The 15,289-nt window shown below is 37.8% G+C and overlaps 2 protein-coding genes across 11 annotated transcripts in view; one reads left to right on the top strand and one right to left on the bottom strand.

Moving 5' to 3' along the window:
- The window catches only part of PRKAA2 (protein kinase AMP-activated catalytic subunit alpha 2), a 91,362-nt gene extending 77,218 nt beyond the window's left edge, over window positions 1-14,144 (top strand). For 5 of the 6 annotated variants that reach the window (XM_058717275.1, XM_058717274.1, XM_058717277.1 and 2 more), the window contains one exon: window positions 678-14,144. In XM_058717275.1, the coding sequence (XP_058573258.1) occupies window positions 678-916 (239 nt within the window). In that variant the 3' untranslated portion in view covers window positions 917-14,144. The remainder of the gene's footprint in view (window positions 1-677) is intronic. The other variant, XM_058717279.1, reaches the window with a different exon arrangement.
- The window catches only part of FYB2 (FYN binding protein 2), a 128,927-nt gene continuing 123,150 nt past the window's right edge, over window positions 9,513-15,289 (bottom strand). For 4 of the 5 annotated variants that reach the window (XM_058717268.1, XM_058717269.1, XM_058717271.1 and 1 more), the window contains 3 exons: window positions 12,863-13,019; window positions 12,724-12,757; window positions 9,513-12,479 (listed from right to left, as the gene is read on the bottom strand). In XM_058717268.1, the coding sequence (XP_058573251.1) occupies window positions 12,458-12,479; window positions 12,724-12,757; window positions 12,863-13,019 (213 nt within the window). In that variant the 3' untranslated portion in view covers window positions 9,513-12,457. Of the gene's footprint in view, window positions 12,480-12,723; window positions 12,758-12,823; window positions 13,020-15,289 lie in introns of those variants that run through there. The other variant, XM_058717272.1, reaches the window with a different exon arrangement.

Here is a 15,289-nt window from a genome sequence, read left to right as displayed (position 1 = left end):
AGCCATGGGTTAGGTGCCGAATGGACAAGAGCAGAACTGAGTTCAGAGTTGGGGAGGTTGTTTTCAACAGAATAAGTTTTGTTCTTGAACTACCACCAACGATAGCAGTATTTATTTGGTCCCTGACCACCATTATCAGAATTACCCAGCATTCTTACTACAATGCAAATACTTGGGAACTACCCCCGTATCTACCAAATCAGAATCTCTAGAGGTGAGTCCTGGGAGATTGGAAGTCTTCACTTTTAACAAGATTTTCCTTGTGCCTCCTCCAGGCAATTGCAGTGTGCACTGAATGTGCAGAATGGCAATTTTTTTTTTTTTTTTTTTTTAGCGATACCTTTTGTTGGTATGTTGCAAGAAAATAATCCTCCAAGGATGTGCTTCCTTCCTATTGGTTATCAATTTGATTTCAAGGCTGATGCCAAATACTATACTGAGAAGGATTTAGGGGTGACATTTTGACCGTGTCAGTGTTGTGATTGGTTAGTGATGTCTTGTGACAGTGGGAGGAAAGGGGTATTGCCACCCCTGCTCCCTGAACTCTGAAACATGACATCCATTAAGTTGCGCTTGTTCAGATGTGTTTACTCAATGTTCTGAATGTAGCATCTTCAGGGGAAGGTCTCAGACAAGTACACCTTTCATGTAATTTGCTCTTCTTTGGTTCGTTTCAGATGAGGTGGTGGAGCAGAGGTCTGGTTCGTCAACACCTCAGCGTTCCTGTTCTGCTGCTGGCTTACACAGACCCAGATCAAGTTTTGATTCTGTAACAGCAGAGAGTCATTCACTCTCTGGCTCTCTTACTGGCTCCTTGACAGGAAGCACACTGTCTTCTGTTTCACCTCGCCTAGGCAGCCACACCATGGATTTTTTTGAAATGTGTGCTAGTCTGATCACTACTTTGGCCCGTTGATGATGTTTCTCTAGTCTGTCTTTGTTATTGCACTGTGAAAATCAGATATATTCTTAAAATCATTATTTTACTTATGGGTATCACATCCTCTGGAATACTGATTGAGAGTCATGAATATTTCCAGGGGACACTCAATGCCATTGACATTACTGAAAACAAAAAACGTCTGACATTTTATTTACCTGTAGACATCTGTAATTCTGTTTTGCCTATGATGAATTCATAGGCAGTATCTTTAGTAGGTGAATGTCGGTGAAGATTGTTAATTTAAAATTGTGAGTTCACTACAGATGATTAATGCACCTTCACTGGTGAACCGTCTCATCAAAGGATAGTTAGGCAACACCTCTTTGCTCTACTATTTAATGTAGGTAAATCCAGTTTACTTCCTAAAAAGTGAAGCAGGCTTTAAGTTGTGTTGATGCATCCCGTTCTCTTGCACAAGAAGATTAACAAAAATAATACGGCCATATAAGTTAGTATTTAAATGTTGAAATCTTAAAGGCTTGTCCCCCAAATTTCAGAAGCCAAGTTCTTCTAGTGGCTTTAGTGTTTGCAGATACTGCCTATTGTTTAACAGAAGGGCTGTGGTCCTGAAACAGGTAACTGGTTTTTCCAGGTTCCTTAAAAACAGCTATAATCAGCTACTGGCTGGGAGATTTCCTTGAATAATTATCTTAAGAGCCTTCAGTGTTCTACTCAGTATTGGAACATCCAGAATGGCAACAACTTTTGTGTTTTTCATAAATGTTATACCATTTTTAGAAAAACCTTAACATCATTTTAAAACATGCCTTCAAAAGTACCTTTCTCAAATTATTTTTGGCTCCATTAATTTTTGTATTTCACTAAGCATGATAAAGTAGACAGTTAAATGAAACAAAGCAAAATATCAATAGTCCCTTAAAAGAGAACTCTTATTTTGGATTTAATGTATGTGGTGGAGAGTTTTGTGTCTGTCCTGTTATATCCCACAATGCTCATTCTTCATTTGAAGTTCAAATTTGTCATAGCAGCTGTTCCCCTCCCTAACCTTCCCACTACCATTGTCTTCGTGGTTTGATCCTTAGTAGCTGATTGACTTAGCTTTTTTTCTGGTTCCCTTTCTTTGTTCTCTATCTTGGTTCTAGCCATCCAGTTTGAAAACACTGTTCTGGCCCTAAGGGCTTTTGTGTACTTCCAAAGCTTAATAGTCTCTGACCTTGACTGTTGAGGCTGTTTGGGTAGGGAAGCCTTAAACATTTAAAAACAAACAAAACAAAACAAAAAAACCTCTCGAATAAATGTGTGTTGTTTACATATATACAAATATGTATTCACACACCAGTGCTTTTAAAGGAAAACCAAACAGTTTCTTTGTTTTGCCTTGTGCAGGTTTTATTTTTTAAAGTTTAAAAAGAAACCTACCTATATACAGCACAGTAGATAATAGCTCATTGCTTATATTGTTTTAGTGAAAGTATTTAATTTTTAAATTATGTGTAGTTTATCTAATTTGTATTTATCTATTCATTTGTTTAATGTGTTGTAATTAACACTCTCATTCACCTGAATTACCCCAGAACAGATTAAGCTCTTGAAAACCAAGTTTCTCTTTGCCAAAAATGATGTTTTCTACCAAGAAGCAAATGAAAATGTTAGGATAAGTTCCTCTTGTGTTTATGGAAGATCAGCATGTCTGTCTTTAAGTAGTTTTGAGTCAGGAGTTTGTAGTGTGTCACATCATATTGGTTTATAGGACTTTTTTAAAATGGTGTTAAGAACTTTTAAATCTGACTTAATATTGAAAAGAATCTGTTCACCAGTTTAGGAAAGAGAGGTGGGTTTACATTAAACTGTTTTAAGTTTAAGCCTTTGAAAGACTGCCATCTAGTGGCATCAAAGGGTACTTTCTGTAGTTGTTTTTACAGGGAAAGTCTGGCTGTGTATTTTGCTTAGGGCATTATTTTGGCCTCTCTAAATGTGTAAATACCTCTTTTGGGAAAAACAGGGCCGCCTCATAATATTTGCTTGACTATGAATGGGTGACCTTAGAAATAAGGAGTTAATCTGAGGAGTCCTATCCCCAGGGACAAAATCCCTAATAATTTTGAAGGTGGAAAAGCAGCAGCAAGGACTACAGTGGCATTTTAGCCACTGTAGTGTAGTCACATATTAAAAACTTACATCAAAATTATTTTATATGGATGTTTATCATGTTTATTGAGAATTAAAAATATTTACTATTTTCACACTGATGGTTACCTGTTGAATTTTAGGAGAACCAGGGTTGCAGTTTGGGTTGTTGTATGCTTAAATTTTAAAGTACAGCTACTCTGTGAATCTAGAAGGTGTAGTAAATTGCTTTGCATAGAGAAGATTGCAGGGGGCTCAGTCCAGCTTCTATAAAAGGGGCTAGAACATTGTCCTAGGAAGCTTTTGTTGCTAATTAGAAGAGGGAAAGAATCAGTTGCTAAATTCCCACATTTCAGTCTTGTAAGCTGGTTAACTGTAGCTGTGGTATGTGGTAGTTAGATCTGGGATAGGAGGAATTTCCAGTTAATATTCTGGAGGAGAGGGATGCCTGGGTGGCTCAGTCAGTTAAGCATCTGACTTCAGCACAGGTCATGATCTCACAGTTCACGGGTTCAAGCCCTCGTCAGGCTCTATGCTGAAAGCTCGGAGCCTGGAGCCTGCTTTGGATTCTGTGTCTCCCTCTCTCTCTGCCCCTCCCCCAAGTGTGCTCTCTCTCTCTCTCTCTCAAAAATATTAAAAAAAAAAAAAAAAGATTCTGGAGGAGAGCTTCTGTTACTAGGTTATAAAGGCTTAGTCACATCATGGAAATGGACTCCATAAGTTCTACAATAGCACTCCCAAACTGATTCCCTTGAGGTGGTCTGCTGAAAAACGAGTCCATTGAGCAAATTTGGAAAATGTTACATGCTCCTCTCCTGCTTGAGGATGACAAGAGATTACGAACATTAAAGACACTGAAACGTCCTTCAGTGAAAAAAAAAAAAGAAAACCATTTAACTTTAACCCTGCTTTGCCCAAATTAACTATATTTTAAACTTAATATCCTTTGGGAAAAGGCAACTTGGGAAAATACTTTGTCCCAGGTTGCTATAATTAGAGTAGTTAAGAAGAGAAGATCTCTTTTCTCATCAGTTGTTGGAGAGAATATGGTTCAAAATCAGAAAAGTTTCATTTTAACCTGTGGATAAATGCTGGACTAAACAGAATTGTGTGTGTGTGTGAGATGTGTTTCATAGCACCTTGATCTTCTTAAATCAGGTTGTGGTAACTGTTTGGGAGAATTTGTGTTGTGTTGAACTGATAGCTAAAAAACCTTAAACAAGATTACTTGTAAAAGAAAAAGCCTAAGAGACTAGTGACTAATGCTTATGGCTCTGTGGGCGGTGAGTTCAAGACATTGATTCTCAATTTCCAAATGTGTAGTCAGTGAAAATTTTGTAAATACTTTTATATAGGACATCATATTTGGATCTGATTGCTGTTATCTTTTAATGTAGGAACCAGATAACATCTTGGATTGAATAGGGAGGTAAGCAAACTATTTGAAGTTGGGTTTTTGTTTTGAACAAACAGACTTTTGAGACACTTTTGTAACCTCAAGTGTTTGCGTTCCTTGATATTAGCCAAATATAAGAAGAATATAGGAGCCCAAATTAATCAGAAGTAATGGTATTTCTGTGTAAGGGAATTGGCTGTAGGTAGTACAGACAATTCTCCATTTTTCTGCAAATAGGGTTCCCGTAATAGTCACATAATTGTGGGCTTGCTTTTTCTTATTCTCTAGCCAGTTTGTACTCAGGGAACATAAACTGGTTTTTTATAGTAGATGAGACATAATTGAGAAAATAATCATAAAAAAAAAGTTACAGGTTTTTTGACTGTTTGAATTTGTTGCTTCTAATGTGCAGTATGCTCCGTTAATATAAGCACTGTATCTTCCATTTATAAAATAGAAAAGCTTAGAATGTGCCTACCATGGACACTGTATCTTTGTCTATTCACTGGTTAAGAATTTAAATCCTGGTAATGGCTGTGAAATCTCAATATCTAAATGCTAAACATCTTCACAGTTTTGTCCGTTTTCGTTTTTAAAGAACTCCACCTTTTCATTCTGGCATTTCTTTACCTGGTCATTCTGTCACTCTGTGACTTTTTAAATGGGGAATGTAATTTATTTTAATAATTCTCAGAGGCTCTATTAGAAACTCTGGATGAGGGATATGTGCAATGTTAGTAAGTCACACCTATGTTGACCTCAGTTTGTAACCTCTAAAGTGGGAGGAAAAGACTAAAAGGCCTCTGAGGTACCTTTGAGCTTTAAAGTTCTGTCTTTGCCTTTTTAAAATATGATTTGTGTTAGTGTTCACTTTGTATATATTTAGGGGTTTTATAGTGTGAATGTTCTGTATTTGTTCCGTGAATCATTTTAAAGGTAAATACTTGAAAAAAAAATTAATATAACTGCCCTCTGGAATACAAATGGCAAAAGTCATACAGAAAACCAAACATGCTAAAACATCATATGCACTTAGCATAAGCAAAATATGACTAATTTGAAGTGTTGGAAGTGTTCCAAACATTTTTATAGTGACTTTTAGATCCCCAGACCGTATCTATTAACTTATTTAATACATTACAGTAACCTTGTGAGGTAACCATTTTCCAGATGAGGAAGCAGGACCACAGAGCCCTTCAGAAAGCTTTAATGCCATACATGTATTCAGCGATGATCATGGCTCTGTGTATGCCACCTGCCTCCAGGGGAGACCTGGTGACTCACTGAAACGTGTGAGTAGCTGAGTAATAAAGATAAATCAGATAGATTGCTTTCAAGTCTTAGAGTGACATAAAATAGTCTTAATTGAATATTTCTTAGTTTAATTATTTGAACTGGTTGATTGTACTAACTAAATTGTCTGAAGTATTTATGATTAGCATATTGATATTTGAAAGTACTTCTGAGTTATTGAGGTGCTTACAAAATACTAGAAAAACTTTTAGCATGAATCATTTTACTTAGATAATTCTAAGTAGCACAAGCTTTTATAAAAAGGAAGACTGGCCCCAGCCCCTAACTTAACTTACCATAGTTTTTGACTGATATCTGAATTGGGCTTCCCTAAATTTCATATACAGGTTGATAATTTTTCATTTTATATGTGTATTTAGATGAGTAACACTATTTTCATAGAGTATATTTCTATTCACAGACTACCTAATTATGGGCTTGATAGTCTCCCAGATCTTACAAAAGTTTAAAGTGTAACGTGTTTGATGAGCTTTCAAAACGATACGTTCCTTAAACAAGTTGCTGGCATCCTTACTAGCTCTTCCACATATAATCGTGATACATTTGATGCCACTGAACAGAAATAGCACGAATAATAGCACTCACAGTCTAGACTGGCTTGCGTTTGAGTTGAACCTTCTCAGCCACGACCTGATAAGAATCAGGTTAGGTCTCAAAGTTAGCAAGCAGACTGTGGGCTTTCACTATTGGTGGGAGCCAGTGTCCGTGTTTACCGCCAGCCTCATACAGCAGTGCCAGCTTGTGGCCATGACTGTGATGTGACCTTCAGTAATTACCGTTTATATCTAAAGCAGTTTAGCTCTTAGGGAAGTAGCTTATGATTATTTGGACAAGCAAGGTAGGTAAATTTCAGTTACATTTAAAGTGCAATTAAGGAAACCCTAGAGTAGTGTGCTTTTTCCAGGACAAAAACTTAAGTATTTGTAGAATATCCTAGCATGGAAATTTTTCTGAACGTAGATAGAATTTTGAGGAGGTTCATACATGTGACTTTTTTGAAGGTTAACTACTGTGTGTTGATTTAAAATTTCAAGAAGGAATAGGAATGTTCTCTTCAAGGAGAACTGCATAGTTAATTTTTTGCTGCTAACGTAAGCATTTATTTTTCACGGCCAAAAATGCCTTTTCAGTTAGTTTTGTTAAAAAGAAAGGCCATTTTTCAAGATCGATGACATTTTCCGGGATGGAAAAAGAACTAGATCCATTGTTGTAAACAAATACACCTTAATTGTGCCTTCTCAAATTAGAGGAATAGTTAATGAGTCAAAAATTTGAACTATCTTTTTTCTAATTCCTCTCCTTTTTCCTTCCATCTGCCCTTCACAGATGGTTACTTTGTGTGCTTTTTTGCCTGTTTGTTTTTAGGCTCCTGTGGCCCGGCCTCCCCCTGTCAGAAGCTGTTCACTGGATGTATTTTTCTATTCCTTTTACATTGCTTTACTTTTTAAGTTACTTTGGCAAAATGTTGGCTGCTTTCTCATGTTTTTAAAATTAATAGCAATCTTTATATTTCAGCCCTTTAACATGTTTGTGAAGGCAAGAAATAGTGCAGAGCAAAGAACAAAAATCTAATTTGGAATCTGATTCTTGGTTTGGTTGTGTTTTCTCATCTACAAAATGTGGACAATAACCTACCTCACAGACGTGTGAGAAACTGAAGGCCCTCACTTAAACACAGGGTTTATCATCCTATTTAAGGTAGGATCCCTTCCTTTTTTCTTTTTTAAATAGGTATCTTTGATACTGATGGGATGAGTATCTTGATTTTAGCTAAGTCTTACGTGGTAAGAAAAAATGTTTAAGACCACAGTTACACCAGAATACCAAATTATGGTATTTTAAGTGACTTAAAATTTCCTGAAAATATCAAATATTCAAATGTCGAATTTGTCTTTTGTGGCGACATGTATTCAGAACTTCTTAAAATGTTGGCTGAATCTGCCTTAATGTACCAAAACACAGCTTTCTTTCAAGACTGTTCACAAATATGTATGGCTGTATAATGTTTTGTGTGTTTAATGTAAAATTGTTAGAGAACTGTGACCTCTCAGCATAGTAATCTAAAAAATGTTTTAAGAAGAACTCCTGTGTTCTTTGTCATATATGCTGAAATATCATATGGTGGGTTTTAAGTGCAACAAATAAAACTGAAAGTTGATAGCCATTAGGTTATCACCATGACAATCAAGAAAATACAAGATTGGCTATTATTCCAAAAAATTTTAAGAGCATCCTGTGTTCATTCTTGCCTAGCCTATCTTTGAAAAACAAAACAAAAAATCCCATTGACTGACACATTGACGTGTTGAAGCACTTGGTAACCTATTAAAAAATCTTTTTAAAACTGTTGAAATTGGGATCATTTTTTACGATTTCAGGAAGAAAAAGAAAAAAGCCCTGACTTGGAGTGCTTTTGTGTTTTAATAACCAGAGATTCAAATTTCAGTTTTGTTTGTTAGGTATTTTTTTGTGGGTTTCGAATGATCAGTGAGAAGGCTCTGTCTTCCAGTAACCACGTGGTGAAGCTGTCATCTTGAAGTACATGGCACTTCATACTTCTAGGTTCTCCCTGATTCATATTTGCACTGTGCGTATTCACAGGTAACAAACACAAAAGAGAAAAGCATCCTGATTGCTTATAAGCTTTTTTCACGAGATCAAATTAAAGTCTCTGGTTAATGTGAAAGCTATTTTTGTTTCTGCTCAGTCATTAAGCTAATATTCTACACATCAGTTAATAGAAAGCTGTTGAAGGAAAAGATCGCCTGTGATTCCTTGAAGATTTCATACTACTTTTTGTTGTACATTGTAGTTTCTAACTTTAGCCACTATATTTTCTATTGATGCCATAACAAATTATTATAAACCAGTGACTTACCACCAGTTTAATATCTTACAGTTCTGTACGTCAGAAGTTTGGTGTTGCTTCTTCAGGTCACACAGGCTGTGACACAAGATCACAAAAGCACTGGTAGGGTTGGGCTCTGGGGAATCGTCTGTTTCAAGGCTGCTTCAGATTGTTGGCAGAATTTCGGTGCATGCTGCTATGGGATTGAAATCCCATTTCTTGTGTGGCTATTGGCTAGGGATCATTCGCAGCTTCTAGAGGCCACCATCATTCCCTAGCCTGTGGCTCCCTTTAGCTTCAAGGCCTGCCATGGCAGGGTGGGGGGTGGTGGTTCATGCTTGAATCTCTCCTGCCTCTTCTGTCACTACCTTTCTCTGACTGGCTGGCTCTTCTGCTTTCCTCTTCTTATTTTAAGGGCCCCTGTGATGAAAAGTCAACTGGCTAGGGACCTTAATTTTACAGGAATAACACCAGTGCATACAAATCACAGAGGAAAAAAATCTGCTAATCCCAACCATCGGATAGGAAGGGAAAGGACCTCAGTGTAAAAACAACAGACTTTTACACTAAAGGCTTTGTAGGGTAGAAAACGAACAATGTAGATGTGAGCCTATGTACTTAAAATGGTCGCCACTCATACTTCTCTAAATGCAACTATCTGAAAAATACTGTATGGTAATCTGCTTGAAAAACATGTAAGATTTCAATTTGCCTTCTACAAACTTTAAAGAGATTTGCTTTTATTAGTTAAAATGTTTTTCTTTTGTTTCTTCAATTGCATGGGTATGGATACTTAGTGTAGGAAATTTGTAAAGTACAGGAAGTTTGAAGAAGGTGAAGAAAAAATAATCCCTACTCTTTTGTCCCCAAAGAAGCTCTTCTTAGGAATTTGTTATTATATATTCATTTTTTTCTCTTCCTATTCTTTCAAAAGTTTTGAAGATGTGCAGGAGAGGGCCTGGTCAAGAGAAAGCTCTGTCCTCTTGGAAGAGCAAGCGATTCAGAGGTTCTCAAAAGGAGGAAGGGAAGGTCTTGTTGGGGCAGGCATACAGGTTGCTGGAGGCCTGGCCCCTACGTGAAGTTGAGTGTGCCAATGTTAGCCTCCTTTAAGGTCAAGTACCTTTGGGTGCTGTTGTCTTTATCTGTTTATATAAAATTAAAAAGTCCTTCTTTCTATTGAAGTTTTATGCTAGGTTAGGGTTTGTAGGAGACAGATGGCATCTGCTTTGATAGCACTCAAGTATTAGTTACAGTGTTGACCTTAATAAACCTCATAGATAAATAATGAGATACTTGGTTTGAATGCTGTGATTTAAAGAATGGGAGAAATGTGGCTGAAATTAGTGAAATAGATATATAACATTAGTTATGGATAGAAGCAGTTATTCTTCCTAAAAACATACTCCATATCAATAAATAGTAATTAGGTAGTTTATATTTTAAAAACACAAAATATTCAATTTACCTAGAACATCCCAGCCATTCTTTCAAGTCTTAAGATTTGAATGTTCAAAACCGTATTTTTGTTTCTAACATCTTCCACCTACAGAAAACACCAGGTATCAAAATAATATGTACACAGTATTGCACATTAAGGATTTTAGGACACATTTGTATTATTGCATTAATAGGACAGCCTGATAACACTGTGAAGTAGACAGGTTGAGTGTTATCAGCCTTTTTAAAATTTATTTCTGAGAGCGTGTGAGCCAGGGAGGGGCAGAGAGGGAGACAGAGTAGCCCTGTTTTACTGAGGCAAGTGAGGCTCAGAGCTACTGAATCAGAACAAGTGACTGTGTGATGAGGTGGCAAGACGGGTACAGGATTTCTGACTCTTCTGCACAGGATTGTTGGAGGAGAGGTCTCTGCTCAGCCTCTCACTCACCTCCTTGTCCACAGGCCATACGTAGCCTCATCTTCTACAGTGCCCACGGCAATAGGTCTTTTCCCTGGAGTGTGCGAGAGGGCTGTGCTGGCCTCTCATGGAGTAGCTGTAATTCAGGGGGGTCCAAGCAGCAATGTATTCCCAGTCTGTGGCTTGAGCCCTTTATTTCTGCTGTGTTATTCCTTATCTCTGTGTTAAGGGTCTCACCGATACCTTCCAGTCTTCTCTCAAGTCCCGTGAGTATGCTTATGATCATTGCTTCATCAGGCATGTGACTTGTATCTATTTTGGTTAGGTTTCCAGCTGTGGCTCGTCTTGGTTCTTTCATTTGGGAAAAATTCTTGCGACGTCTCCTGGTCTTCAGCCTAATAGCTTTGTGAAGAAGGGGTCCTCTCGTGCCCTTCCAGGAGGGTCACTGCTGTGTACTGTGTGTGCCCGGGCTGCTTTAGCCTTCAGGCCAGTAGTCTGCAGAGGCTCTTTGCCTGTTGCGGGCAGTGTCCCAGGCCAGAATGTGGTACGTTTTAACTAAGTCTGCTGCCACAGGAACCGAGGCCACACAAAACCAGGTTGGAATGGGCTGGAGACGTGGTGTCACCAGGGGTTTGGGCCCGGCTCCTGGGGGAGGGAGCCGGCCACATGGCCTGAAGCAAGCTGACTGGGAAAGTAGTTCTTCTAGAACATGGGGAGGTGGGGCTCGGTGTTGTCAGCAAGTGAGGTAGTGAGTGTGGCACTGTGCTAATTCCTGCAGGTGGCCCTACCCACTGTAGCAACTGCGATCCATTTGTCTCTGGCCCTTCCCACCTTCTTTGACGTGGCCTCTTCTCCACCTTCAGTTGGGGAGTTTGTTCTGCCAGTCTTCAGATTGATTTCTGGGGTATTTAGGATGATTTGATAGTTACCCAGTTGCATTCATGGGAGGAGGTAAGCCTAGACTATTCCTACCCTGCTGCCACATTCCCCTTTCCTCTAATGGATACTTTTTATGCTTGGCCTTTATTGGTGAGTGCCATTTGGAACATGAGAAAGAAGATAAAAGAACCTAGAAGCTTAAAAAAAATAGTTTCACAGTCTAAAGAATTAGGTCATGAGACAAATTCCATTACACCCTTGAAGACTAGACTCAGCCTGTCTAAACAATCGAGCAGAATTGTTTGGTTTTTCAGGGCTGAAGAAGCCACTTAAAACAGCTGTATGCCTATGTACAATTTATCTCATGGACAGGCAGTGCACATCATGTAAAAACAAAGTGGAACTGTAAATAACATTAATTCTATTTGAATAGGTATTCAGGCATAGAATTATTTTTCTTACTTGGATGACAGGATGTTTTAAACTGACAGTATATATATAAAATTGTGTTAATTTAGGCTCTTCCTTTAGGAATAAATTGCTTTTTAGCATTCTGTTCCCCAAGGAAGCCAATATTGAATAGCATTTGTCTGATTTTGGTTTTCGGATAAAGCAGAAGGACACTTACTTTTACCTTGATTTTTTTTTTTTTTTTTTAAAGACTGAGCCATAATTACATTCAAGATTATACCTTAAATCTGAGTATTTAAAAGACCTTGGCTACATTATTTATTTTTCAGAATTACATGCAATTTAAATGCACAACATCTTCTAGAAATTATAAACACTCGTATACTAATATTAGAAGCAAACTAACCATCTGCACAACTGCCTAGGTGCCATAAGGCATGATTTCTAACTTTGGCTATGGCTCATTAAATAAGTGCTCAAATGCTAACACACACAGTTTCACATTCTCTTGAGCCAGCAGTGAAATAGATACTGAAATAGACATTGAAAGATAACCATTTAGGAGTAAAACCAACATCTAAATATGGAGGATTTGTTTTTCTCTTCTCCAGTTCCACAGATCCCACCATCCCAATTGACCTGTGAATTGAAACAGGTGAGGCAGAACTAAGGTCTCAGATTAGTCCTTCCTAGTGGAGCCCCTGCCCCCGGAGCTTCATCTTCCTAAGGCGACCAACCTTGATGCCTGAGAAAACAGAAAGGTAGAGGCCCACGGAGTAGTGAGTGGTAGATTTCTTACCCAGTTTGCAAGAGACTATTATTGCGTTTCCTATTATCAGACTTCTATACAGAGCATAAAAATACCAAAGTAATCCTTAAAACTTTTCCGGAATTTAAATAAATTGGGTAGTCTTTCCTTGAGACTGACATACACAACACTGTTTTATATTTAGGATTCATGATTTGTAGTATAAAATCAAACCACTTACTTGAAATCTAGATGTTCAAGTAGTACATATCCATCTATAGAAACAAAAATCACTATTACTAGTCTCGAAGGTATAGAATGCTTTCAGATTTTTCTTCAACAGTGACTGAAATCTTATGGGTGATAAGCCAGTAACTTACATTTGCCTTTAGAATTGCGACAAATCACTAGATTTTCTTCAGTGGTGTCAATGACTTGCAGTTCTTCTCCAGGGGTTATTGGCAAATCAAACATTCCATTTCTGGAATTCCTGGAACGTGCCACTGCTATGTTGATGACAGTAATCTCTTTATCATACTGAAACAAGAAATTACTAGTCAGACTATGTGTGCATAGTTTTTATTCTAACAAAATTGATGGAGGACATAAAATAATAGTAAAATGCCACAGTCTTACATTTAATTTGGTATAATCATATTTTCAAAGTATTTTCATCCCTGTTATCTAATTGTACTAGAATAAATTTTGGTGGATGAGAGGTCTCTAACATGGGTGTAAAGAAATAGGTATGTTAACCATTCCAGTAATAAAGTTACCCCCAAACTCAGGAATGGAGAAGTTTAAAAAATAAGAGGGAAAGAGAAAAATCTGTGTAGCGCTTTAGAGTTTATAATGTTCTTACATACCTAGCTTTGCTAGGTGGCACTCCTTCTACCCTTCCTCTCTGGGCTTATGTATAAAGTAGTAGGAATGGGGGCTAATTCCCACTCTCCTTCTGTGGTCAAAAGACAGGCGTTTGTGAAACAAACTGAGGAGGAATTCAATGTCTGACCTTAAGGTGTGTGATAAACTAGCCAGCCTATACATTTATAGGTGCATCACCTTCTAATGTATTGAAATCTGGTGACTCAGACCTCTGCTTCACCAAATTAGAGTGGCCGGACACCTCCCTCTGCTCAGGACAGTCTGTTTATACCTAATATCTCTACACATACTTACCTCCTACTCTCAGAAATGTAAATTTGGATGATAAATGATGGGATCTGATTCACAAGATAGATTTTGCTTTTGTCCAACAAAGTAATAGTTTCCTCCCTGATTTCTAGGCCATTGTTCACTATGAATACAGTGATTTCTTAACATGAACATCTGATCAGGTCACTTTCCTTTCTGTCAAGTTCTAAAGATTCTTCATTACTTGCACACTAAGATCCACATTTCTCAGCTTGATATTCAGGGTCCTTTGCAGACTGTCATTTCTGCCCTGTTAATGAAGCCACATCAAGCTATAGGATGATCCTGAATATACCATGTACCTTTTATATTTCCAGGCCGTTGCTCATGTGGTTTTTATACCTGAAGTATCTTTTTCTCTTAACATGAAGAATTTCACGACTGCCATGTGTAATTTTGTTTAATTGCACCACTTTGTATGTACTCCTGTTACAGCATTTAATAAACATATTGTCTTATAAAATGGAAGACTGTACCCTCAGTCCATAGTACAAATGAGACACTAATCTTACACGATTTTAGCTGAATAAAAATTACTGAAATGGCATAGTTTTTCTAATGATATAAGAAAACCCACCACAGGTAATAAGGAAGAGAATCATACACACGGGACAATGGGAATTTCTGTCCCATATGAGACAGTCACAAATATAGTTAGAAAAGTACTAGACAGAATGTAGGGTCTTTCACCTAAACTACTAACATCACAGTTGCAGTAAATAATTTCATCAGTTTCTAGATATAATAACTCTAATCAGCTTTGGTCCACAGCAGGAGTTACTGGGGCACCTGGGTGGCTCAGTTGGTTGAGCATCCCAACTCTTGATTTTGCTTCACCTCATGGGATTGAGCCCTGGGTCAGGCTCCACATTGAGGGTGCAGTCTGCTCAAGACTCTCTCTTCCCCACTCTGCCCCTCTTTCCCACTTGCACACACTCTATTAAAAAAGCAGGAGTTATGAATGATTACGAGGAAGTCATGTATATTCCTTTTTTTATCCAGTCCAAAAACATTTTCGGACATTTATAAAGGTAATTTTATTCTGTTCCACACATGGATATAAAGATAATTCTGTCCTCTAAGAGCTCATCGGTTAATTGGTGAACACATAATTGCAATAATGTAATAAGCTCAAATACAGAGGTATAGAGAGGAAGAGTAATTTCCTTAATGAGCAAGTGTGGGTCGGTCTTCCTGGAGGAGAGAAGATGAGTTAACTGGAGGTTGATAAATGAGTAAGAGCTAGTCAGATGGCGAAGAGTAACAAGAATGTACCAGACAGTTGGAATGGAACAAGCAAATGCCTAGAGGAAGGGAACAGTAGGACAGGTGATTGAGGACAGAACTATGCATAGTTTGTTGCCAAAGCATGAAGTACAAGGTAAATAAAGAATGGCAGGAAATAAAACCAGAAAGACAAGCAAAGGTATGACATGAAGAGGTTTCTATGCCATGTTAAGAAGCCTCACCTTTATCCATTTGGTAATGGGGATTAGTAGTGACTTGGACAAGTTTTATGAGCAGGATGCACACGTTCTCAATCCAGGATCTGGGACGCTATTCATATTTCTTAAATTAAAAAAATCTCCTGGTGACAGTATATGAAATCAGAA

The sequence above is a fragment of the Neofelis nebulosa genome, chromosome 2 (assembly GCF_028018385.1).
Source record: "Neofelis nebulosa isolate mNeoNeb1 chromosome 2, mNeoNeb1.pri, whole genome shotgun sequence".
NCBI lineage: Eukaryota > Metazoa > Chordata > Mammalia > Carnivora > Felidae > Neofelis > Neofelis nebulosa.
This window is presented reverse-complemented; position numbering and strand designations above follow the sequence as displayed.